The following is a 27196-nucleotide window of genomic DNA, read 5'->3' as shown; positions in this document are numbered from 1 at the left end:
TGATCTCTCTTAGGTATATTAATTTTGCAATTTTACACAAACTAACTATTTAGAAAAGTTCTTTACTTATATTTTGGTATAAATTTTACACTTAATGGTTAAAAAATAACCGCATTGTGAAGAAAATATACAAAGTCGATCTAATCGGTCCGTGGTGGACTTCGAGTTAATTTAACACTGATCACTGATAACAGTGTTTAATTCTTGTAATATTTCGGCATTACTGCAAATAATATATGGATATAAGGCTAAAGCTTAACCCACCAATATGACTGAAAGTGATGGCAATATTTCTTTATCACAGGCTCCTTATTATAGTAAGAGACATATTAATGCACACTAGAGTTGTGGCACAATGTTATCAGATGTAACCGAAGAATAACTAGAGATGGAATAATCGATTGAATTCAACAACTAAGTGATCGTTACTGCTAATTTTACTTCTCATCTATCTTCCTGAATCCTTTACCTTCATTGTAACACTAAATTAACACGTGATTACACTATAATACAGAATCTGTACGGCTCTACTCAAAACGTTTTTATCTTGTTGATCCTAGAATATACCATTAAATTCCCGCAGAAATCAAAATTGATAGCTTCACTGGAGGACAATACAATAATTATTGGATCTGTACAACATCTACTCAAACGTTTTGATCTTATTGAACCTAGAGTATACCATTAAATTCCAGGAGAAATAAAAATTATCTAACCTCATACAATTTAGGATAGATCTTCGGAAACAGTTTCAGAGTGGAGGATTTCACTCTATTAAGAATAATTTGAAATGTAAATATAGTTATAACCATAACTTTTTGATTTTGTGAAATAATAATAATAATTTGGACTTTAGATTGCAGATAACTTTGTACATTTATTAAAAGAACATGAGTAAAATGTCACCAGTCATGTACATGATGTGATGCTTTAAAATAAATAAATAAATGTAGCAACAACAGATAACATATTTCTTAAGACATTATTTTTGGCCACAAGATAATTGTATACTTGGTGATAATTTTACAAACACCAAGTGAAACAATCTCTTCTATAAATTTTTTAACTATTCATATTTTTCGGTTGAATTGGGCCACATCGATTCCCGTATCTTAGGTACAGACAATGACAGATTTCTGTCATCTACACGAGTTCAAACAACCAATCTCAGATATATCTGTTGTCGAAACCGTTTTTTTCCAAAAGTACAGCAAACTCTAAGTTTACTTGTCTAATTAGTCCACTGCAATAAATTTTAAACATTTGATTATTAAATATAATTATGAAATAATAATTATAAATATTTATTAGTGTTATTGACTACATATAATACACAATTAACGACTACAGCATAGAAAAGGAGCCAATTTACCTGCTGGTATTTTATGAGAGACAATTTTCCACAAGCATGTGACATAAGATCTCAGGTGATTCAAGAAGTGTTCCTTTGTGTCATCTTGATAGTTTTGTACCAAGCCTAAGGGAAACAGAAAATCTCCTTGAAATCTTACACAATAATTCTGAATATACTGTATGAAAGTAAATGCCCCTAAGTATTGACTTGTCACACATTCTCCTACTTTTTATTTTAATGAAGGGGTGAAAAGTTTAGTACACAGGCAATTGAGGATGTAAATTATAATTTTAGTTTAATATTTATTTTTAGAACTTTTACGGACTTAAAAAATATAATAAATGGAGAAATAATATTACAAAAATCTACCTTCAGGCTTATAACATTTTAGAATGTCAATGAAAATTTTTAACAAAAATATTTTACATAATATTTCATTGACTACTACTTGAATGAAATTTCAATAAATTTAAAAAGAGGTATTTTTACTACAAAATATACAGGTTTTTATATCCAAGATTTCATAGAAATAGTTCTTTATAACCAGTTTTAATAGTTTAAAACATAATTTTAATCGTTTAATGATAAGATAATTAAAAAATATATTTAAATAAAGTTAAAGTTGTTTTTTTATAACTATGCTATAAAGGGTACACCCTACTAAGAAAATAAAATAATAATTAAAATTAGCCAGAAAATAGGCTTTTTATGAACAGCAAAACTTTCCAAGATACACTATACATTATTTCATATATAATCTTATTTCTTCATTTAATATTTGATTTTGATGTTGGAAGGTTTGAATGCAAAACAGTTTTTTTTGCACATTTGTTATTGTTCAGTGTTACAAAAAATCAGTAACACTACATTTGGAGATCTGCAATCTGATATCTTCTTCAGGTGGATAACTACCAATCCACCACATAATTACAATCTAGGTTAAATAGACAAATCATACCAGAGCGTTGTAACATACACAATTTGTTCAGTTTTAATAATTAGTGTTTTGCTTTTATTAAGTGCATGTTTTAGAGTCATTGTTCATGGAGTTAAAACACAACATTGGTTGTTGTGATTCCTGCCTTATACAAACATTAATGCATTCTTTAATTAACTCGTTCTCAACATTGGTTGTTGTGATTCCTGCCTTATACAAACATTAATGCATTCTTTAATTAACTCGTTCTATCATACATTATTTAAGTTGAAAATTCAAAAAGTGGCACACCAAACCTTGACCGACTACAATGCACGATGTCAGTTTGAGGAATGCAGCGTCTGCCAAGTCGTCGTCCGCTGATGTCATGGAGGATTGGAAACTGCTGAGGCTCTCCTGAAGTGAGCTCCAGAACGTTCTCAGGTTGCTGATCTTGTTGGCATCTCTCAAAGGAACGCACGGGTCCAGCAGGATGTCTGTCAAGGAGGAGGAGTCATCGATTTCATCCACTACTCGTCTCATTGTCTGCGTGAACGCCTCCACAGTCCCTTTAACTAATAAATTCCATTCATTAACTAAAGTTGTAAGCTAGTTGTATAATTGTCGTAGAACTTGTACATTTATGTGAACAGTTCTGGAAGGATCTTAATCCATCCATTGGCTGATTACCACCTCAGGATAGATAAAAGAACCAATAAATCTGGTGAACATTTCAATAAAAGTCACTTGTATAAGGAAATAGTTTTAACCCATTATGGACCATTGACGAAATATATTGCCATGCAGCAGCCAGGCCTAGTGGCACAGTGAGATCAGGTGGCAAAAGCAATCTGCTATTAATTTAACCTCCTAATAGTTCAATAATGTCTTTGTATGACTCCTTTCGCATCATTACCAGTCTACTAAAAGTTTTTAACAACAAATCTCAATTTAGTTTTCTCAAACAAGTTTGTAAATACATTATAGATCAAGGTTGTATTTAAAAGCTGAAGAAGGAGCTGAATTCTTTCTCCGCTATGTAGCTCTATTTATCTATTGTTTTCCCCACCTGTTTTTACAATAGCAAATAGTTTTGTACCTTACACAAATAGAATAGAATACAATTATATGATTTAATTTTTCCATAGTATATTCTTTTAGAAATTTGCCACATACATTCAGATTCTACTTGTAAATCACTAAATATCCTTGCTAACCTTTTAATCTACTTTAGCATGCAACAAATACATACCAGGAGAAGCCAATGCAGTTCTGGTGTATGTTCTAGCCAGATCTAGAAGGCAGATGGAGTGTTTGAGCGAGGGAAGTGGTGAAAGAGCCAAGTCCAACACAACAACTCCCTTGTTGTCTCCCACTTCTGTAACGTAACAATAATCACACTCTCCATATGTATTCATTCACTAAATAAAAAATAATTTAATTACAAAAGGTCAGGGTTCTGTGGTTGAGTGATAACATGCTCGCCTGCCAAGTAAATAATCCAGTTTCAAGTCCTGGCGGAGCGAGTTCATAAAATTCCAAAATGTGAATGTTTGTAGTTTTACCATTTATACACAGACGTACAGTGTTCACTGTGTCTTAGTAAGATTATAACAAACTACCTCAGGCCAGATATCATTCTTTCAGTGTGGAAAAAATCATTGAGATTGCAATTGTTACTATTTTGGATTGAAATAATACAATATAACCTAATCCATCTTTGCTAAATCATATTAATGCTACAATCACAATATGCCTAAATTAATGAATATAAATATTTTTATTTTGCACATGAAAAGTTCTACAATATTGGTTGACGTATGTGATTTTTCAGTACAGTGATTGATTAAATTTAATCTATTCTAAACATATTCTAAACATAAAAGCCTTGTTTAGAATTCATTACTGACGATGGGTGTTTGAAAGGACTTTCAACAAGTGTTCTCTATGACATTTTTACAGAGAAACATGTTTTGCTATACAGTAATGTCCGTCCACTCGCAGCAAAACAAACTCAAGATCTCACCACAGCATGTTGCCAGGAACAATTTCTTAACCCACCAAAAAGCCCCATTTTAGCGGCCAGAGTCTAGCATTTGTTTTTTTATCAGAAGGAGCATCTAGAAGGTCAGTGCCACAACGATAGGGTCAAAAAAGGTTGTGTTGCAGTCACTGTTAATTTAGGTAGCAATATTCTATGAAGATATTACACCAAATGTTGTTTATATATGATAAGTGTCTTAAAATAGATGCAATAGTAGATAAAAATGAAAGCTTGCATATAAAAATAAATTGTTGGAAAAAGTTTACTTGACTTTTTTTAGTTATAGTTATAATTTTTTGTCAATACATTGAGAAGAAATATAAAATTAATATTCAGTACTAGTTTTATAGCATAAGCACCTCCTAATCTTTAAAGTTTTGTACATTATTTGACAGGAGTACTTTTGAAAAGTAGTTGCATATTTGTGAATGTCGAGTTTCACTCCAGTAGACCTTGTGCTCTGAAATCTGACACTGTCACAGACCTGACTCCTGGAATCTGGAGTCATGATCGTCTGAAGAGATAAAAAAAATGTTAGAAGCTCAACTCTTACATCGTTACGTCATCAGAGATACCTAGACTACAAAAAGTAGTGTAACTAGGTGAAGTGTTATTCTCATTGTCTCATCAAAGTGCATAAGGTACCTCAGGTGCACCAATTGTGCACTCCCGATTCCAGGAGTTAAGTCTGTGATAGCATTGGACTTCAGATGCTGCACTAAGAGGAAGGTGAAGTAGAGCTAAACTCAACATTCACATTGCATCAACCCTTCCTAACATAGCTACATTATGTGTAATTGAATATGAACCCTTTTAACCTCGCCCATTATATCAAGTCATGTCCTAAAAATCCCAAGGAACTTTTAACTCATAACTAGGGTATTTTTTAAGTTATCAAGCTAATTATTTTTTGCTTTAATTCTGAATAAATGTAAGTTATAAAGATATGAAAAAACTCAACAATACCTTGAAAATTATTTATTTTTAATTTGTGTGTGTGTGTGTGTGTGTATATATATATATATATATATATATATATATATATATATATATTTACACTAGCTTTTTCCCGCGGCTTTACACGCTTTTCGTAAACTTTGCCCGTGTATGTGAACTTCTGGTTTAATTGAATTATATTTACAACGCCGATGTAGAGTTTGCCTTGTTGCCACGATCAAGAAAATGTGTTTATGTTTATATAACCATTGTGCACGTATATGTACTTTATTATAAAGTGGTTGTCTAACACTCAAACTTTAAGTTCAATCAGAAATTTATCTTAAAGACAAATATACATAATAACTTAGCACCTTCAAATAGTGTTTGGCTATGTAATATACGTAACTATCTTGTAATTGCAGTTTATAGTGTGCAGGCGCTTTGAAACCTTTTATCTTTTGCAGCGCCGCTTGGTGGTGAGTTACATCAATGGGCATAGCTTATAAACCTTCTCCGTGGAAAAATACGTATACATACAAATTTTTCATAATGGTCTGTCTAATATTTTGCGATTCCATAAAGGACAAACACACAAACATTCACTTTTATATATATAGATAACTTCAAGTTTGTTGATGAAAACTGTACAGCTAAAAAATATTTGACACAATTATGTTTATAGCATGTATTTTCAAAAAACTAAAAATAACTTTAATACAATATTTATATCAGTACAAAAGTTTTCAGAAATGTCAAGGTAGCTATCACTCAAATTGTCATCACTGCCCACATCCACGCCTTTTGCAACTAAGTTACTAATTGTTATATTTTACCTTATGGTATACTTAGAATTATTTCTTTTACTCATTTTCAAATCAAATGATTGACAAACTAAAATATAACCGCTGTACTTTATACAGTTTCAACCTAAAAACGTGAAGCAAAGTGGTATATTCACTATGTAATGAAATCTGCAAAAATCATTCAGCAGTCAGCTGAGACGAATTGCATTTCTCCATCAAAGACTGACAAAATAAGAAGTCAAAGCTTTAAGAACTAATATATTTCAATGCGATACAACTTTGTATACAAGTCTGTAGAATGTGAATGCATTTGGTAAAATAGGTGGCCAGTAAAATAATAAAAAGTGCACATCCTCACTTTATTGCCACTGGGAGTTGACACCGTTTTTAAAACGTTCGTACTTTGCGGACGTCGGGGTTAACTTATGGTTAATAAGTAGACTAAAAAAATAAATTGTTTAACGATTTAACTAAGGACGGTGATTTATAGTATCTGGAGTGCTTCATGGTGATCTGTAAAGATTGCCTGGAAGATAGTTTATATATGCTGGAAAGGAAAGTTTTGGTGCAAAGAAACTACAAAATAATTTTTTAACTTCTGTTAAACTTAATCACAACCTCATAAATATTGATATAACATTAATCTTACCTTCAGGTAATGGAGTCTGAATTAAAAAGGTTTCAACAAGTTTTGTTAGTGTGACATTTAAAACTCCTGACGACGTTGTTTCACTAATCGCCTGAAACAAGATATATAAATATTAACATTCATTTATCAATTCTTTGCTGAGTTGTGTTATTAGTAACGTTTAGAGCATTTTCCAATGTTTATAAGGTTGCTTACATAGTAACATACAAGCTTATCTCCAGGAGGGTTCATTCCTGGCTTGTTAAGAGTTTAAAAGTTAAGGTGTATTAAATGGGGTATTCTCTCAATTTCACACAAAGAATACCATATTAATTCGCTGAAAATAAAGTAATTTAATATATTTATTTTCAACTGTTCTTCACAATTTGAAATGACATGATAAGATTGTTTAAGAAATACATATACAAACATGGTATAAATGTATACCTGAAGAGTAGAATTCTTTATTGAAGATTTCTCGTCACTATTTCTGACGTCCACTTCTAAAATATTGTTCCTCAAATTCGAGAATTCCTTAAGAAAATTCAGTTCCACATTAACTGCAGTACCTCTCAAGTTGAATCTCTGCAAAAGAAATATAAATATACAGATGTGTTAAACTTTCTCAAGAGCATTTTATGTAGATACATAATTATTAAAGTAAATAAAGCAAACTGTGCCAACTGGTTAATCAAATTAATAAGCAAAATAAATAAAAATAATTTTAATAACACACACAAAAGTGAACAACAAAAATTACACACTAAACAAAGCATTGCACTTGTATTTATCTATAGTACAAGTACTGTGTTCAAACAAAACTATAATATGATCATTGAAGACTCTTGGACCAATTGGAAAAACATTTTTAAATAGTACTAATCAACCTTTGGTTTCGAAAGGTCTCGTTAAAAAAATAAACCATATTGGAAAGTATTGTTTGATCAATATTAAAGCAGATTAATCCAACAAGGAACATATTTCACACAAAACAACCCAGCTGTCACAAAAAGTAAATCAATCAAACACTTAACATACACATGTTATAACAGTATGTTTGCTAAGTATTGTTCTACATTTGATAAACATCATGGTCTCAAAGTAATAACCTATATTAAAGATGTTAACATTCTACTTAAGTCTAATTCTGATTTCAATTCTTTCTCCAAAAATGGAAACAAATGCTGCCAGAATTGTATGGGACAAACATTACAGTGTCAGCTCCAGTGATTTGCTCAATTCCGACCTGGAACGCATCTCTTCTAAAATGTTGGCAGCCCTGGGCCTGCTGGTGGACGACAGTAAGTTGGAGAGGTTACAAAACCTGGCCCAAAGCCAACCCGAGCCCAAGGAGGGGTATCATGATGTCCGCTTTGAAAACTACGACTATGGCACTGACTATGAGTAAATAATAAAATTATTCTGTAATTTTTTAATTTAAAATACAATAGCTTAACCCTCCAATCATCCATCGTATTTTGTAAAATGCACATCCGTTCTTTGAGGTTTTGAAAACTGTCCTTGTAAAATTTATAATAAATCTAAACAGTAACTTAAATATAAAGTGTTATATACCACTTTTTTTGTAAAGAACTATGCTTACATACTGTGTAACTATGAAGTTACAAAAAACAATTTTTTAGTTTAGAAATTAAAAAAAGGTGAAACAAAAAATAAAAACAAAATTTGAAATAAAGTACTCACATGTATTTGAAATATTACACATATTCCACATTCAGAATAGCCCAATATTGTAGGAAATTTTGTTCTGTAGACAGAAATGTATAATGTAAGACTACTTATATTAATAATTTTTTAATATATTTTTATGAATAAGTGCACATTTGAAATTTTTTCCTACTTGTGGTACTTATAATAATAACACATTGATATAACAATGTTCTTAATTTTTATACTATACTAAATATAGTAGCAACATAACATTTAGAATAGCCTACTTGTATCAAATTTTGCCATGAACAAAGAAATATACATTGCTGTAGGGTTTTTCAGCAATTCATAATATTTATGTATATAGAGAAAAGTCAAAATTAATGACTTTTCCTTTATGAAAATTACACATATCAATACTATACAGTACAACAACTGTATTATTTATAACTGTTTGAAAACTAACACAGCATCTTATTACATGATATTTAGGATTTGCAAACTAGTAAAAACATATATGTATTTCTTGAGAAATTATTTAGAACTAATTACAAGAAGATGGTGACTTTAGAATTTTTTCCAGTAACATTGACGTACACAAAAACCAATCACTCAAACGGAGGTGCCCGAAAGGTCAGAAGAAGTAGTAGTCGACACTATTTTGAATGGGACAAACAAAGAGTTGGATTATGACTTAGAGAAGTTCAAAGAGGAATATGACACTGCAACTTTGATGACACCGGATATTGCAACTCTCCGTTATGCAAATCAAACAGATATAGCAGAAAGTGACGAAAAAGTAAAGTAGATTGTTTCTTATTGCTAAAGCAAAAAACAAAATTTAAATATCTTTAACTTCGTTGTAAAAAGGGTTTTTCTAATACCTAATTTTAATGAATAAACAATAATGCTAAATATTCATGTCATTTGATTACGTATTTTACTGTAAAACATTAAATGATCATGAAGGAGTAAAATATTCTAAGTTAAATCAAATAATTTTAAACTACACTAATACAAAACGAAAAAAATTACAATTGATTAAATATAAATAAATTAAAAACAAGTCAATAAATACTCAATACTTCTGGAAGAATGTTGGAATATAATTATTGTAATAAAATATTTATACTAGTAAACTCTACTAGTGAAAAAACTAAATAAAATAAATTTTAATTAAAAAGTACATCATGTTAGAGTACAATATTGAATGAATGAATGAATGTTTATTGTCATATTACATCTTACAAGATCCAGCTATGCTGGTAAGACAGATGACATAGTCAGAATTTCCCTTTTTTTTTCGGTCTCCCCATCGTTAGTACTAATAGATTTAACAAGATTCTAGCTAAAATGATTTGCTAACAAATAAATAAGCTCTATTCTAAAATAACAGTATTAATATTTTCAGCTATGAATAAATTAACTATAAAACTAATTAACAGTATTATAAACCTATGTCAAACATTTATTTTGTAAAGCAATTCCTGAGTCAGATAACATTAAAATTGTAGTACACCATAATGTAATAACAATCATTCATTAACCTAATTAACAAATAAAACAATAAAATTAGTTAAATAATTAACAAATAAAACAATAAATTACTAAAACAATTAACAAATAAAAACAATAAAATTAGTAAAAAACAATAAAATTAATAAAACCATGAATAAATCAAACAATAAAATTGGTAACAATATAACAATATTCAAATAACAAAATGGAGATCAATTATTGAATTTTGTATTATATTAAATTAAGTTTCTTAGGAGAAAACACTTAATCTTCATAACTAAATTATTATGTTTTTGTCATTTAGAAATTCGGAAATCTTGTAGTAAGCCTTTTTTGACAAACATACTTTTTATTCTATCTAAGAATTCAACTTGTGGCATTTGTTTGAAATTGTTAGGCAATTTGTTGTAAAGTTTAATACCCATATAATACAAACTTTTTTTCAAATATGGCTGTGGTGTGTACAGGATATATTAACAAATTGGTATTTCTAGTATTGTGGTTGATGAATAGTTTTTTTCTTTAGAAAACCAGTTCAAATTTTGATGAACTTGACTCAGTACTTTCATACATGTACACACAAGGGACAGTAAGAATTTTCAGTTTCTTAAATTTTTCTTTACAAGAACTTCTTCTGGATGAGAATGTCATTATTCTTATAATCTTTTTTTTGGATTTTTAACACTTTTTCTGTTATCTCTACTGAGCCCCACAATGTAATTCCAAACTTCATTATTGAGTAAAAATAGCCATAGTATAGGGTCATCTTTGTTTTTAAACTTGTGATGTGTGTAACACAGCTCATATTGAAACAAATAGAATTGAGTTTTTTTACATAAGTTTTTGTATTTTGTTCTGTCCAAGTCATATGCTCATCAAAACAAACTCCCCAACAGTTTTAACATTTTTGCAGCTATTTATTTGTTCTTTATCTATTGTGACTGTAAACATTTCTTCTCTTTGCTGTCTGTTTTTGAAGTGAATAATATTTGTTTTTGTAGTATTCAGAATCATTCCATTAACTTTAAACCACTCTTCTAATTTAACTATAGTTTGTTCTACTAATAATTTCATTACATGTAAGTTTTTTCCTCCTTGATTATAGCTGTGGTGTCATCAGCATATAAGACTAATTTTCGTGTCTATGTCTTGTGGTAGATCATTTGTATACAATGTAAATAGTAATGGTCCTAAAATCGATCCTTGCGGAACTCCTGACACTACATTTTCATACTCTGAATGATACTTTTTATAGTCTGATACTAAAGTTGTTTTTTGTTTTCTTTCTGTAATATATGACTTAAACCAATTTAAAGATGTGCCCTCTAACTCCATATAATTCTAATTTCTTCATTAAGATATCATGATCTACACAATCAAATGCCTTTGATTAAATCACAGCACACTGCCACTGTAGACTGTGATCCATCCAAAGCACTGTAAACTTCCTCTGCAAGGTTGGTAAGTGCTGTGTCAGTTGAGTAATTTTTTCTCTAAAGCCATGTTGACATCCAGTAATCAGACTATTTTTTCTAGGTATTTGTATAATTGATGGTTTACTACTTTCTCATATAGCTTGGAAAACACTGGTAACAATGAAACTGGACGATAGTTTTTGACTTGAGTTTTCTCACCTTTTTTGTAAATGGGTTTCACTACTGAATATTTAAGCTTGTCTGGAAAAACACCTGTTCCTAACGATTGATTAACCAAATTTGTTATTGGCTTCACAAGATATTCCTTACAGTCTTTAACAATTATTGAGGGAATTTCGTCCCAGCCAGTAGGAACCACTTGTTAGGCAACGTTGATATTAATTTATGAATTTCTTTCGCTTGAACAGGTTTAAAAACGAAAAGACGTACTGTTAACTTTTTTGTAATTTTCCCACTGCTTTTACCGGAGAGCTTTTTATATTCAATTGTTCTACAGTCTTTAAATAAGATTCATTAAAATGATTAACCATCTCACTATGTTCTCTAATTACTTTCCCATTAACCAACTATTTCTCCTCTTACTCCATCATGATTTTTTGTGTTTATACCAATTTCCTGTTTTATAACTTGCCAGGCTGCTTTACCCTTGCAGTTAGATTGTTCTATGTATAAATCATTAGCTCTAACGCTTAGCTTCTCTAACAACCTTTTTAAAAATTGTATTATATATTTTATAATGGGTTTTAATTTCTTCATCATTTGAAACTTGTGCTTGTTTGTGGAGTTTTCTCTTATTTCTACTTGAAATTTGTAACCCTTTTGTTATCCACTTTGCTCTAATCTTCCCTCTAATTTTGACGGATTTAAGTGGAAAAGAACAATTAAACATGAAAAGGAATTCTCTTAAGAAAAACTATCAAAAGTTTTCATTCACTTTTTTTGGCATTGCTGAATTCCCATTCAGTATTTTTAACGTTGATCATAAAGTCATGTCTAGCTTCTTTAGTGTATCTTCTCTGAATAAATATATTTATCCCTACTTCTATTTTCAAATATGGGCAAAGTTGTTATAATAGCATTGTGGTCAGAGAGGCCAACATTCGTAACTAAAAAATTATCAATCTTAAACCTATTGTTTGTTATTATGTTATCTAGACATGTTCCACTTGCTGGTCTTGTTACCTCAACAATATTTATTTTAAAGCCATTATAATTAAGTATTTCATATAATGTTTGTGGTTTCTTTTTATTTAATACATTGATGTTGCAGTCTGTAGCTATTTAAAATATTGACATTTTTTTATTTCTGAATTTATCCAATAAGCCACCAAGTTTTTTTCAAGAAAAATATTAAGGGTGCAATTATCCGGAGTTCTGTATAAAGATATTATAATTATTGGGGTTTTTAAATCCAAAAAGTTCTATTACGGAGCATTCAAAGTAATAGTTATCATTGTACATTTTTAAATCATTTCGGACCTTAAAGTTTATTCCAGAGTTTTCTCTGACCAAGATTGCGAACTCCTCTAGTACAGTTTTCTCTAACATAAAAATCAGCTAATTTGAAAAATTCAATATTATTCAATAAATTTACATTTTCTTTTGAAAGCCAGTGTTCATTCAAGCATATTATACAGATTTTTTCTCCCAAATCTGCAAGCAATAAGTTAAGTTCATCCAGTTTTGGCTTTTAATTCCCTGAATATTTAAGTGTATTAACAAACAACTAGAGTTACCAATTAAATTGCTATCACTAAAACTAAAACTAAAATCTTTCCTGGCAGTGCAGGTGTCGTCCTCTATGGGCTGGTTCCTGGTGGGGGTGGTTGACCGTTTCCCTCCTGGGTCGTCAGGTCTCTCAATCTCGGACTGAGTTGTCTGCCTCCCGCTGATGCTATGGGTTTTGCTCCAGGTTGAACTCTTGTATCGCTGTAATGATCTGCTCAGCCAACCATTGTTTTCCTTTGGTGTTGAAATGCATGCCCTGCCGGGTATGCATCTCCCTCTCAGCTCTGCTCGCTTCAACAATTTTGAGATTTTTATGTGTTGACATGAGATCCTTTAAGGCACTGTTGGTCCTTCTTGTTTCTTCATTGACACATGACCAGTTTATTGCAAGATCATATCTATTAGGCAAATCTACCAGAACTACATTTTTCTCCTTGCATTGCTGTAGAGTGTCTGAAAATGCAGTTTAAGGCTTCTTGTGATTCATTTCGGGCTACATCGTTTGTCCCACATATCATTACTAAAATGTCTTTAGCTCCCTGAATCTCGGACTCAATATTTTCCATATTTAGTACTTGCTTGGAACGACCACCAGGGCGTACAAAACCAATAGCGCTAGAAGAATGATGCAATTTGTTTTTAAATGCCAGGCTACATCCTTACCATGACTATCAGCGCACAAAAGTATTTTGTTTATTTTTTTATTACAAAACTGTTTTGAATTTTGACTATTTGTGTCATTTTCTTCATTATTTGTTGCCAGAGGTTGAAATCTGTTAGCTGACACCAAGCTAAAGTCCATTTCAGTGGTGGAAGCTGTAAGTTTAATTTCCCTTTTATTTGCTTTAGGTTGTATAAAATCTCCCATTGTTAATGGTAAACTTGCTCTTCCGCTCTACATAATTTGTTTTTTTTTACAATTTTTTCTTGGTAAATTGATTCTTTCAGTTTTATAAAATCTTCTTTTTGTAAAACTAATATTTTGGAGTATTGTCTTTTCTTCTCTCAGCTGGATAATCTTCTTTGGGCTTCATCAAGGTCTGCACTCAATGATTTTATCATTAAATTCATATTTTTTAGTTCTTCCGTTAGAGCCAGATTACAATCAACCTCATCGACATCCTCACATTCACTGTCAATAGCATTTAATGCTGCAATACATTTTGAGCAACTCCATCTGATATTCGAGTTTTTTATTTCTTTGAAATCATTTTCAGTTAAATCAGTGCATTCAAGATGATGCCATTGTAAGCAGGACTTTCTACAAAGTACTGCTTTGCAGGATTTACTAATATTTTTTAAACATTTTCCACATGGACATTTAATTTTTTTGCCCATTCTAATTATCGTAATCAAATAATGTGTTCTTTATACTTTAATAAAATGTTCCAAATGTTATTTACTTTAATATCTTTATATGGTAAGAATACTAAAATAATTTAGTTTAAGTTTCAGCTTTATTAAATTAACAAGCTGCAAAAGGTAAGTGGCAAAAAAGTAAATGTCACCAGGTGTATTTGAACCAGGTATCTTCAATTCAAGAGTCTGACAATTAAGCCACTCAGCTATCAGTCCTGAAATATCATATGGTGATATATCACAGATATACTTGGCAATTACAATCTGGTCAGTCAAGTCAGTAATACAATAACTGAAAAGTTTGTCTCAGTTGATAAGAGAGTACAAGGGTCAGGTAACCTGGCCTCTTATCTGATTACCTTTCTCATCAAAAGTGCAGCCTTCTTGGAATTTCCTGATTTTACTAAATAGAAAACTTAAAGTTATTATATTACTTCTTTGCAAAACTGTAAACTGACAACCTAAATTTGAAGCACAGAACTTAATAAAATAAATTTTAATTTAAAACAACTCACTAAAAGTCACTGAATTTCTGTCCAACTTGAGGAGCACAAACTTCACTCAACCATCCACCCTGATTATCACCTTATCTTCAAGGGGTCTGTACAGATTCAGAAGCATGTTACCAGGTTCTGTTAAGATCAAACTCATGAAGTCTTGCACTGTCAGTATTGCAGTACTGATACTCTGCATATGGTAATAGTAACTTGAGAGAAAACTCAAAAAGTTCAGAACATCTACTTTGCGCGAATGTTGAGTTTAGCTCCAGTTCACCTTCCTCTTACGTGCAGCATCTGAAATCTGATGTTGTTGCTGACTTGACTCCTGAAATCTGAAGTCATGTTCGTTTAAAGGGATCAAAGAACAAAGGATCAAGTCGGTGACAAAGAACGAAGAAGCTCAAAACGAAACCCTCCGTATCGTTTCGACACCAGATATACCCAGATGACAAAAAGTAGTGTAATCTAGATGAAGAGGAATTCTCATTGTCTCATCAGGTGCACAGTTGTGTGCGCTATGATGACGATTCCAAAACACGCTGGAGCAACCGATGAGATAATGAGAATGCCTCTTCACCTAGATTGCACTACTTTTTTGTAGTCTAGGTGTCTCTGATGTCGAAACGATGTGGGGGGTTTCATGTTAAGCTTCTTCGTTCTTCATCGACGACTGTTTATGAATCCCTACAGATGAACTGACTTCAGATTTCAGGAGTCAAGTCTGCAACAGCATCAGATTTTAGATGCTGCATGTAAGAGGAAGGTGAACTGGATAAACTCAACATTAGATTTTTAAAAGCACAATACACATATAATTTTACAAAACAAATACATATCAACTATGTGTGTACATTTTTAACCAACAATTTTCAGAATTAATGGAACATGTATTTTTCCTTTAACATTGGTTTAACTGTAGATCAAATTGTTAAAAGTAGTCTATTGCCAACATCAATCAATAAAGTTTCATTTTCAAAATATAGTATTTACAACACTTAGAGACCAGGTCTCCCAGCACATTGCTTCCACCAGCTTAATGTCTTTTAAATCTCTTTGCCTTCAGATTGAAGGAGAGTTCCAAGTGACCATGGAGCTTGAAGAAGTCAGCCGGTGCGTACACATGGCCCTTTGGAAACACGCAGTGTTTGGACCCGTATGCATTGTGACAGAATTTGCAAATCTTTCGGCTATGAAATATTTTTACAGCATTCCACTTTTGATCCTAAAAACCTTATTTGTATGGGCTAGTATATATTGTTTTGTTGCTCCTATAATGTGGTGCTATGATGGTAAGTAATCATTTTGCATTAGTATTGGTGTATTGGTATATGTCCATTTTGTATTGTCGATACTGTGATATAGTGCTATGGTAGTGTGTAAACACTTTGTATGTGATGTATTATTTGTAGACTTGTATAGTATGCAGGGTGGCTAATAAGTAATGTTTCTGAGATCATTATTATAGTGAGTAACAACATGATCTTGTCAGACGTAAGACTTGTTAAATAAATATAATGATCAGTAAGAAGTGTGTCACCACGCATCGTTTTGATTGGTCACTTTAGTCTGATGACAAGTTGACAAGAGTAGAAAGAACTTTCCTCAACTTGCTATTAGTGCCTCACTAACTGATGATACGCTGAACTGTTTCTGTTTCTGTTTGACCATATAGAATCTCCGTTGAAAAGATTTATTTTGTGGACATGCTTCCGGAAGTGAGCATGACTAGTAAGTCAACCAACCCAAATGAGGTCTTGTTATTTCCAGACAAGTCCCAAATGTGTGACAGAAACCCTACCACATGTGGAATGGGATGAGCTGGGTATAAGACATACTCCAATATCAACAGAATATCATAGAAGTTCAAAGCAATATCAATATAAAGTTCACTAATCCTAGTGTGTCTGAACTGAAAATTAAGTTGTTGACCACTTCTTACTCTCTCGGATTGACTAGGAATATGTCGATTGATGGTTAGTGATACTATCTTATAGCCAGGTCGCCTGTCTTAACTCAACAGAATATACAGTACTTCTGGTAAGACTTAATCCATTGTAGCTCATCGTAATTCAGTACGTCTTAGCTGGGTTCCTGGACATGCCAGTTTTAAGGGCAATGAATTTGCTGAGAACTTGACGAGAAATGGCTCAAAGAATCACTTTCACATCACAAGTCAATTGCCTACCAAGCAATTAGAAAGCAGTTCAAAGATAAGCACTGACATCGGTAGCGAGTTTCTCTGGACAATCATAGAGCAAGGAACTCTTTAGAGGCACTAACATCCAGTTAAGGAAACAGGATTTTTCCGGACATTTGCCATCAGTTGAATCACTGATTTTTTGTTTCACTGAACAATGATAAATGTCTGGAAAAATCCTGTTTCCTTCACAATCCTTCCATCGTCAAAAATAAACTTCAAACAAAGAACATCCAGTTCACGAACTGGTTAATGAAACTAAACCAAAACACAGGTCATTTTCCTGATTATTGGGCATGGTCAATTCAAGAAATCCTTGTACATGTTAGGACTCACTACTGAAGATCCTAAGTGTAAACTACATAATCCGATGGAGGAAACTGCTGAACACATTATTTTTGATTGTGAGAAGTTTGACGTCAGGAGAAGAACCCTATTTTGAACCTCACGTCCAGGTGATGAATTCTACGTCAGCATCGAGCAGAAACTCTTTGATCTCGAAAGTACAGGGATGGGAAGGCCCTACTAGTGAACTTGGAGTGTGTCATAAGCTTAGGTTGACACATTACAACCTAAGAGTCCTTTTAACCCCCTTTTATACCTAATCTAATCTTCTTTCTAGGAATGTGCTTTTGCTGTTTCCCATTTGAAATACTACACCCAGAAAAAGGCATAAGGGAAATAAGAGAGAGAATGGCAACCGAGGAAGAGGAGATAATATCTCCAGAATCTCCCAAGTGGCTCATCAGATTACAACAACAAAAAAACAAACTTCTCCTTGATTTAAAGTATGTAGTTATGAAATGATTTAAATTATGATGGTTTATGTGTTTCTATAAGTTGTTAGTTGGAAATAAAAGAAATTGTTACATATATAGTAGCAATGTACATTGACACTTAAGATACTAAATAAGTACTGTATACGTTTAATTACGACGAAAATATTATTAAATACAAATATTTTGAATTCTGAGTACGAGATGTTCAGCATCAAGCATTTTTCTGTGAACTTATAGTGTTTAAAAAAAGATAACATATGGTTCTAAAAAATATACTTGATATGGCAAAATTGTCACTGTTTTAGAAAATAAATACAGTAGATTGTCTATTTAATGATTAAACAAAACTATATCAAAAATAATTAAGGCTAATTCTTATATAGCTTAGATTTTGAATTAGAGAAAAAGTAATTTTATGATTTAAAACTATATAGCATTTATTTAACATTCTACTTTATGCAACCTGGTTTAGTGAAACACTTAAGTCTCTATGAATAATTTTATTTTTTTTTAAATCAACCAATACGTATCTGAATTAAATAATACTACATTCAAGGTGAATCTAAACATAACAAAGTACAGTAACATAATTATCAAGAAATTATCAGTATAACTGTATCAAGGAGAAGAGTATACATCCAACGCTTCCTCTACTTCCCAAAACAATAGTCAATTCCATTGTTTTGCAAAGCTGTTTTGGTCACACCAAGGAAGGACATTGTTCTTATCCAGCTATCCTTAATCTTAACAGTAAATTGAATGCTACTTTGAAGCACCTTACATTTAATACATACAGAGATTTGTATGTAAATCCTAGTCACACGAAACAAAAATAAGACTACATAAAACAATAGTATACAGAGTTTTGCTTTATGCATATGAAACTTGAAAAATAAACAAGAGCAAAAAATGAATGGACTTGAAAAGGAATGGAATTAAAATGGACCCACATATGAATGAGGTCAATGGAAAAGAAAGGGTGAGGAGGTCAGGGATCTTTCTTTACCGGGGTAGAGATATAGTGAGGGAAATGAGGTGCAAAAGAATCGGGTAGGCTGAACATATACTCAGAAGAGGAGAGGAATTTCAAGTAAAACCGCTAATAAAACTAAACCATAAGGGAAAGTGACTCTTAGGAACAGACATGATGAGCCAAGTAAAATCTTATAAGGATGTAATTGGAGCTGAGAAGAAAGATGAAGAAGACGGAAGAGGCATGTTGTTGTGGCTAAATATAAATTTAGATACAGATGGCCTTGGCAGTAAGTAAGTTCAACCACTCCTAGTAGTAAGTAATATAGTCCCTCCAGAAGTAGGATACAAGCAGACTTGATATTATAAAAAATCTTGCCTGCTTCCAGTCTTTTCATTTTACAAGATCTTCCAGCACCAGCGAGCCAGTTGGAATTCAGTAAACCACATGTAGATCATTTTCTCATTTATACAATGGTAGCTTTTCAATTAATTTCAACTGGGTGCAATTTGACAGGCATAACAACACAACACCTTTATAGCTAATCCAAACAAAGGAACCTTAAGAGTTTATTCTCTCAAAGACAGAATAGTTTTGCTTAAGTGATAAAAAAATCAGCAGGCTTGCCCTCAAACTAACTTGTAGGGTCCACTGACTGAAAGAACACATAAAAGTACACATATTTTACACATAATTAGAAATTTTCTATTGCACTGCATTTTCTCAACCAGTAGAGAAAATTCTACTTGTTTGTTCACTTTGGGTTTCAGAGTCAATGTGGGAAACAGTGCTGCCAACTCACTTTTTATACCATATTAAATATGACATATATATGAAAAATGTTAGCCTGCTGAAGCGAGTGAACTTACTTCAGGTTTAGGTTTGGAGGGTTTTTTTTATTTTGTTACCAAGCAGCATACTTATCACTGAGTTGTTTTACAAATTTGTTATTTTGTAACAAAATATTGTAAAAGAGCACTTCCAGTTCAAGGGTTAATTTTAATATATTCTATAAATTTCTTGTGTCAACCAAAGAATCTTTTTCACAATAATTCATTTTTATACAGTAGGAAGATGTTGTTAGATTGAAAAAGGAACAAAGTACATAAAAACAGTTGTGAAATAATTTGATTTTACTTACTTCAACTGCATTTGTGGCTCTGTCCAAGTCTTCTTTAGCGATAAAGTAGGAAACAAGACACGAAGGGGATGCCAACATTAGGTTGATCAAGTTGCTGGACGTGGAAAACAGCCTTGAACATCTCCTAGTCTTTACACTGCTCGTAACACTTGCACTTGAAGAGAACTTGGGGCCTGAAAAAGTTAATATCAGGAATAAAAGTTGTTTTAGAGGAAGAAATGAGGTCTGTCAGTGTTAAAATAGTACTAACCCTCTCAGGACTAAGTAACAATAAATTTGTGCAAGCTAAAATTGTACTTTCCAGCAGTGTGCACTAACAATACAACACCAAACCTAGTTTTTTTTAAAATTGTTTTGAAAAACTTATATTTTGAATTATATCTAATACATTTTTTATGTTTGAAGTAAAATCAGTCAAACACAAATATATTGTAATTTTTCCAATAAAAAATGTTTTCCATTAAATATGTTTTGATAACACAATTTGATATTTTATAACGATTTTAAAAGATGCCTTATGGAACAATAGACATGCACACAGTTTCCTAATTCCTTAACCCTAGAACTGTTAATCGACATAATTATGTCGGTTAATGCCGCTTCTTTACTGTTAACACGTCAAAATTTTGTCGGTCAAACATTCTCTCGTATAATTACTTTTTACAATATACTCCGGTAACGTATCGATATAATTCATGCACCATTGGATTTTCGGGAAGAAAAATGCTAGGGAACAGATGAGTTTTATTCTCTTTGTATTATGGTTATGACGTAGCAAGCTTGTCATTTTGAACGTAAAAGAAAACGACGCAGTTTGTTGTGACCGCCATATTGCCGCTGCCGTTGTGGATTGTTTCGGTCGGAGCTGTGGATATTTGTAAGTTTTTAATAGTTTTACGCGTGTTTTAGTGTCGTATTTAATGTGTAGTGTGTTGTTTGATGTCGTAGTAGTGTAAATATATATATTTTAGAATAAATCAATTTCTATTTACTGAAATATGTTTTGAAAAATTACCGGCTTTGTGTAGGCTATGGCAAAATGACTTGGCTAAAATTCATTTCACATAGTTTGTTATTGTTTTCACTTACTAAATGTTATTTATAGCACTCTTTTAGCTCTGAAGTAACTATTTATTTTTGGTAAATAGATAGTTTTCACAATAAAATATATATTTCCTGTAATTTCTTTGGTTATATATAATAACTGTTTGGGTTATTCTACATTTTTTCCAATATATTTAGTTATATTTATAGTTTTCTAACTACATAATATTTCCTATTACTTATAAACCATAAATTTATAAATTTTGATATAGTACAAGCTTTAGAAACGATTTTATATTTTGCCGAATGAAAATTTTTCGCAAAATTTTTGAATAATGGCAAAATGTAACTATTTTTTACTTTTAAAAAAATAATTTTTGGAAATTATTTCATTAGTACTGTACAGGTTATTTCATTCTGAGTAAGAATTATGCAATATAACAATGTATTCATGGACAATTGTATTAGCAAACTTGTTTTACCAAAGTCTTACATATACAACCGATTTTCAGAATTTATGCGCATTGCTGCTTTTTGTTCTATAGCTTTATGATGCTTTCATAAAAGTGTATAATGTTTATGTTTTTCTGAAACTAGATAAAATTTGACACAGAATGGCTATCTCACTTATAAATATTTCTCACTATAACTTCATTTCCTAGGTATGATCCCCCCCAAATTTAAGAAATATTTTTCGTAAATTTTATATTTGAATAATAAAAGTGTTTATTAGAAAATTTTTTATGGTTAATTTTACAATATAGTGCAATTCTACGTTTAATTCTGGAAACAAAAATACAGGGTGGAAAAAAAGTATGGAAACGCTTTCACTAATTTTGTATGGCTTCACTTATACAAATTAAATTTTGTACATCACCACTTGTATTAAGAACCTAGTTTTTTGAGACCAGTGGGGACATTTTATCTTTTCAGGGGGACGGCCCGTGAGGAGTCGGACGAAAATCTTAAATGTAAGCATAGGCCGAGTTTGGTATCAAATTAAAGGTCTAGTAAAGAGAAACTCATTACCGCAAACCGCACTTAAAAAGGTTGACCCTATCCAGAGTACGGGCCGTTTGAATTTCATAAGTAACGTTTGATTAATTATTATTTCTCCGCAATTTCACAGTCTCAAGTAAACTGTTCTGACTGAAAATGACACTTTATGGAACACAATTATCCAAAAGAATTAAATTAAAAAATTATCTATGTATTACAAAAAATAACCATACCTTTTAAATGAGGTGCTCAAACTGCTCTCCGAACACTTGTTGGCAATGAGCTAGTCTATTATAAAAACCTTCTGCAGTCACATTTTGAAGCATCTCGGGTTGTAATTCTTCTTGCTTCTTCTAATAAACGATTTGTCAGCTCCTCAATGTTGGCTGGTTTAGTTTTATACACATTATCTTTTAAGAAGCCCCACAAAAAGAAATCTAGTGGATTAAGATCCGGTGACCTAGCCGGCCACTCAACGGTACCCCTGCGACCAATCCAACGGTTAGGAAACACTTCATCTAACAGATTGCGCACCCGCAAATAGTAATGGGGCGGTGCTCCATCTTGCTGAAACCATACTGCATTAAAATTTGCCCCAAGAAGAGCACGCACTGCTGGCAAAATGTTATTTTGTCAACATATTGAAATAAATTTCGCCTGTTAGATTTCCATCTATCACAAACGGTCCTACAATGTTATTGTTTATTATTCCAGCCCACATATTCACTTTCTGAGGCCTTTGTGTGTGGCCTTCTATCATCCAGTGTGGATTATGGTCGGCCCTGTAACGGCAATTATGCCTATTTTAACTTGTCCATTAACAAAGAATGTAGCTTCATCTGAAAACAATATCGAACTTAAAAATTTTTGAATTTCGTCACACTTTCTCATCATTATTTCGCAAAATCATCCTCTGCAAGTTCTTGGGGTTAGGGTTACTTTAAAAGGGTGATACTTGTTTTTGTGTGTAAAACATTCAACACTGAGGTATGGCTCATATCAAGATCTTCTGCAGCCACTCTGGCCGAGGAGGTGCTGGGATTTTCAACAAATGTTTGGAGTACATCCAAAGATTTTTGTTCATTTGTTGCCGATTTAGGTCTGCCACTTCTTTCGCGATCTTTGACTGTTTCTAGTTTCTTCAAATCTTTTTACTGTCTTAAACACTGTTGACTTACTAATTGGGAGTCTATCAAGAAAAGTGTCATCAAACAAATGCGCTGTTTCTTCATAGGGACGAACTAGATATCCATACCCACGCATCATAAGCAGCGTGATTCTCTCAAACTCACTAAGTGACATTGCTTTTAAAACTAGTAGAATAAAATGTAAACACTTAAGTAAAAAAATGTATAACTATCGCAGTACCTTCTAGTGAAGACTTTCAACTTTATCTTACGTGGACGAAATTATAACGTAGACTAAAAACCAAGCTGATATTAAAAATACAAAACTGTGGAGTTTTGCTGTGACAGTACTGTTTGTATTGCCTAAACCAGTTTTTGTTTGCCTGAGATAAAAGGGCTGGAGGGACTGGACCTTGACCTCATGTTGATAAGGAGTTATGGTGGTATTATGAATACTCTCAGTTTCTTGAAGACAAGACAGGAAAACCCCTATTTACTGTTATCCAACAAATGTAGAGGTAAAAAAAATAATTTTTTGTTGGAAATTGTTTTTCAAATTTACATAACCGACATAAAACATACTACTGAAAGTAAATTAGTTACTTCACAAGACAAAATTACTAAATTTCTTTGTCATGAAATTCATACGGCCCGTACTCTGGATAGGGTCAACCTTTTTAAGTGCGGTTTGCGGTAATGAGTTTCTCTTTACTAGACCTTTAATTTGATACCAAAACTCGGCCTATGCTTTACATTTAAGATTTTCGTCCGACTCCTCACGGGCCGTCCCCTGAAAAGATAAAATGTCCCCACTGGTCTCAAAAAACTAGGTTCTTAATACAAGTGGTGATGTACAAAATTTAATTTGTATAAGTGAAGCCATACAAAATTAGTGAAAGCGTTTCCATACTTTTTTTCCACCCTGTATATACTCTTATTTATATTGCTTTTTTTTTTATATTTTTAATAATTTTTTTAAAAAAACCTTGCGCGAAGCTCCAAAACAGCCCGACACTACAGGATGAAATGACCGCCAGTTCTAGGGTTAAACACTTCCTTACAACTACAACTAAAAATACAATGATTATTTGTTCACACAAATGTAGGATACAGTGTTGTGTCATATGTCAAATGCAGAAACAAATGTTTATATAACAGCTGTTAACAGAGCATTCATGAAGCATTCTGCACTGAGTTCCGAAATTCCTGGATGGTGTGTATAAACATGTCCAGAAGCCAAGTTATCAGTGCTATCATTAAATTCTTCATTGGTTTTCTCTTAAGATGTTCTGGAAGAAAGTTGTAGAAGGTAGCTCTTTTGCAGGACAGTTTTTCAAAAAGACTGAGATGATAGTTATGAAGTGTAAACTTGTTTTGAAAGCTTATCTATACTTAGTTGTAACCCAATTATTGTTGTAATAGCTCCTTTTTATTCTAACACTCTGCACATTAGTAGCATTTATTCTTCCCTGCATTACCATACCACATCTAAGATAAGTTTCCATCTGCTTGGAACCTTGGGGAAAATGCTTGTAAACAGTTGGTAATGATGTAGATTAATATAATTAAATATAATTAATAATGTAATGAAAATAAACGACACCAGGTCTTTACGTGAACATTTTTGTACTAAAGAAACCTTAATTTACAAATCGCTCCTTATGATTTCATTTTTGAGTTAAAATTAGAATAGTAGCATTTTTTTAAGAGTTAAGTTAATAAAGTAATTTAAATAGACATAATGATTAACTAAATTATAAAACATTAAAATCCGCTACACTGTAGAGGCACAAATGACACTCACACTTTTACATAATAATATCACATAACCAACTCGAAACATGTTAATGTGAACCATCACGAAACATGTTAATGTGAACCAGAGATAACTTGAAATATGAAAACTAAGTTTAAGTTATTGAAAAACGAGCCTGGTACCAATAAACATGATCAATATTAATGCAATCACTGCAACTGCAAGCTGCATACTTGGATGTAATCTACAAGAATCAACGTACCGAAGGTGGCATTGCTGCTGGATTCACTCCTAGATGAGCTTTCCAAGTGACGGGATCTTCTTCCCTTGCGTCTAGGTGATGGTTGGAGAGAGGGGGTGTCGTCAGAGTCTGAACTGTCACCTCCTTCGTACACCCAGCAGGCTTCCACCCGACTGTGCACATCTCGACTGATACCAGAACTTGAATCTGACACCATGGCCAATCTCCATGCAGCATCATCAACAGATCCTTTTAACCTGCAAAATCCCCCTACTTTCAATCTGATTTTAACCTTATAACAACAACAAACATTTTAAAGCCCTTATTATTAATTTTTCGGGAGTGTTGATGGCTGAGCGGTCTAATATGTTAAACATTGAAGCTGAGCTAGAACAAGTTCAAATCCTGTCTGAGACCATAGGACCTTTTCAGTACCATCGACCTTGTACTGAATCGACTCTCCACCTTATTCTGTCTAATAAGATCCTCGCACAGGCCTGTGGCCTTCGAGGACGCGCAGATTAAGGTTTAAAGGGAATCAGTCTCTCCTTGAAAGTTAAGAAAAAGGAAGAAGGAAAAGCAAAGAAAACAAAGAAGAATAAAACAAGAAGAAGGAAAAATCATAAAATTATTGGAAATATATCATTTTAAATCATTAATAGGCATCCAAACACCATTTTACAATATCTTTTATTGGTTATTCAGAAAAAATATCAAAATTGATTGAACCCCAATAATGTACATTTAATGTAGAAATTTTACAAGAAAAACTCAAAAACATTTGGTTACGTATTAATAAAATCTTAAATTATGGGTGGCCAAAAAGTCTCTTAACTCTATTTGATTACGTTTTCTTAATCTTAAAAACGATCCCTGTTGCAGACATTGTTGCCTTGTGGGGAAACCAAGTTGTGATGTTCACTGCTACATGAGACAGTGGCGTATTAATATAAACAATTATTTTGAGGGAGCTGATTCACTAAATGGTTTAGAATGTACAAAATACCCTCCAAATAAGCTTTAAGATCTTATACATGTGTTCTAGCTTAAAACAATCTACTGAGTGTAATTTTAATCTACGTCTTTCAAAATTTTGTGGGGGGCTTGAATCTCCTGAGCCCCCCTTATAAAAGCCCATGAAGTGAGACAAAGAAATGAGCACCAACGTTTATACAGCAGTGGTCACAACTACGTCATTTAGGCAGCTCTCAACAAGCAGTTGACACTTAAAGGATTAAATACTTAGAACACTTTATAATCGATAAGGTTATGTCTGAACTGATAAACACACTTATATAATTTGAAGAAATTACTTTACAGTTGGCATTTATGGAAATCTCTTCTTTGATTTGAATTGCTTTCTAAAAGTATAGTTTCCTATTATAAAACATTCATCCTAATTAAACATATATGAAATAAATTACAAGTTTATCTAATTGGCTGAGAGTTAGTAAAGCCTACCACTCAAGAGGCTGAAAAGATCTCATTAATGTCTACTTGTCTGCATGATATTTCGAAAATGAATTGACCTATAGTCCTGAAATTTTGCATGAAGCTTCATTTTTATATAAGAAACACTGAGTTCGTTGATGGTGCATGTCACTCCATGAGATTTGACAGAGTTAGTGAACATTTTTACATTGGTTAAATTTATGGTCAGCGCGGCCCGCACGAACAGCAATGGTGCGCCACATCGTATCGCTCGCTATTGTATACTAGAAAATTCAGCTGTGAAGGTATTCGTTCAGATGGAACATGGGCCTGCTGGGGTATCCGTGATGTAGGAAAGATAACACGCGAGCAAGGTTCCGGGGTGGCAGGGATGATGTCTGAATCATAGTCTAAATAAAGCGGCTCGGACGAAGCAATTGCAACATCCAGGCCATTGTCTAGACTAAACCCGCCAACATGTACGTCTGCGTCTTTTCGTTGTGTCACTAACCTCAAAAGTATTATAATAACAACTGGGGTAAACACCCAATCAGAAGCGCTAAAAAGCAGAGAGTAAACTCATATGAATGATTTTTCAACTTCAACATACGA

General features: G+C 32.5%; 2 protein-coding genes across 2 annotated transcripts in view; one reads left to right on the top strand and one right to left on the bottom strand.

Annotated features, from left to right (window-relative positions):
* The window catches only part of LOC124371935, a 59128-nt gene that overhangs the window by 16143 nt on the left and 15789 nt on the right, over positions 1 to 27196 (bottom strand). Inside the window, exons 7-13 of the mRNA XM_046830304.1 lie at positions 25175 to 25410; positions 19987 to 20159; positions 7132 to 7269; positions 6706 to 6796; positions 3523 to 3648; positions 2588 to 2845; positions 1373 to 1477 (exon numbers count right to left, since the gene is read on the bottom strand). Of these exons, the coding sequence (XP_046686260.1) occupies positions 1373 to 1477; positions 2588 to 2845; positions 3523 to 3648; positions 6706 to 6796; positions 7132 to 7269; positions 19987 to 20159; positions 25175 to 25410 (1127 nt within the window). The remainder of the gene's footprint in view (positions 1 to 1372; positions 1478 to 2587; positions 2846 to 3522; positions 3649 to 6705; positions 6797 to 7131; positions 7270 to 19986; positions 20160 to 25174; positions 25411 to 27196) is intronic.
* On the top strand, positions 15878 to 18072 carry LOC124371937. Its single transcript, XM_046830306.1, has 2 exons — positions 15878 to 16185; positions 17716 to 18072. The coding sequence occupies exons 1-2, from the start codon at positions 15933 to 15935 to the stop codon at positions 17898 to 17900; spliced, it is 438 nt and encodes a 145-aa protein (XP_046686262.1). The 5' UTR covers positions 15878 to 15932; the 3' UTR covers positions 17901 to 18072.

This window comes from Homalodisca vitripennis, unplaced genomic scaffold, assembly GCF_021130785.1.
Source record: "Homalodisca vitripennis isolate AUS2020 unplaced genomic scaffold, UT_GWSS_2.1 ScUCBcl_2246;HRSCAF=6801, whole genome shotgun sequence".
NCBI lineage: Eukaryota > Metazoa > Arthropoda > Insecta > Hemiptera > Cicadellidae > Homalodisca > Homalodisca vitripennis.
Note: the sequence above shows the minus strand (reverse complement) of the source record. Positions and strands in the feature narration are given on the sequence as shown.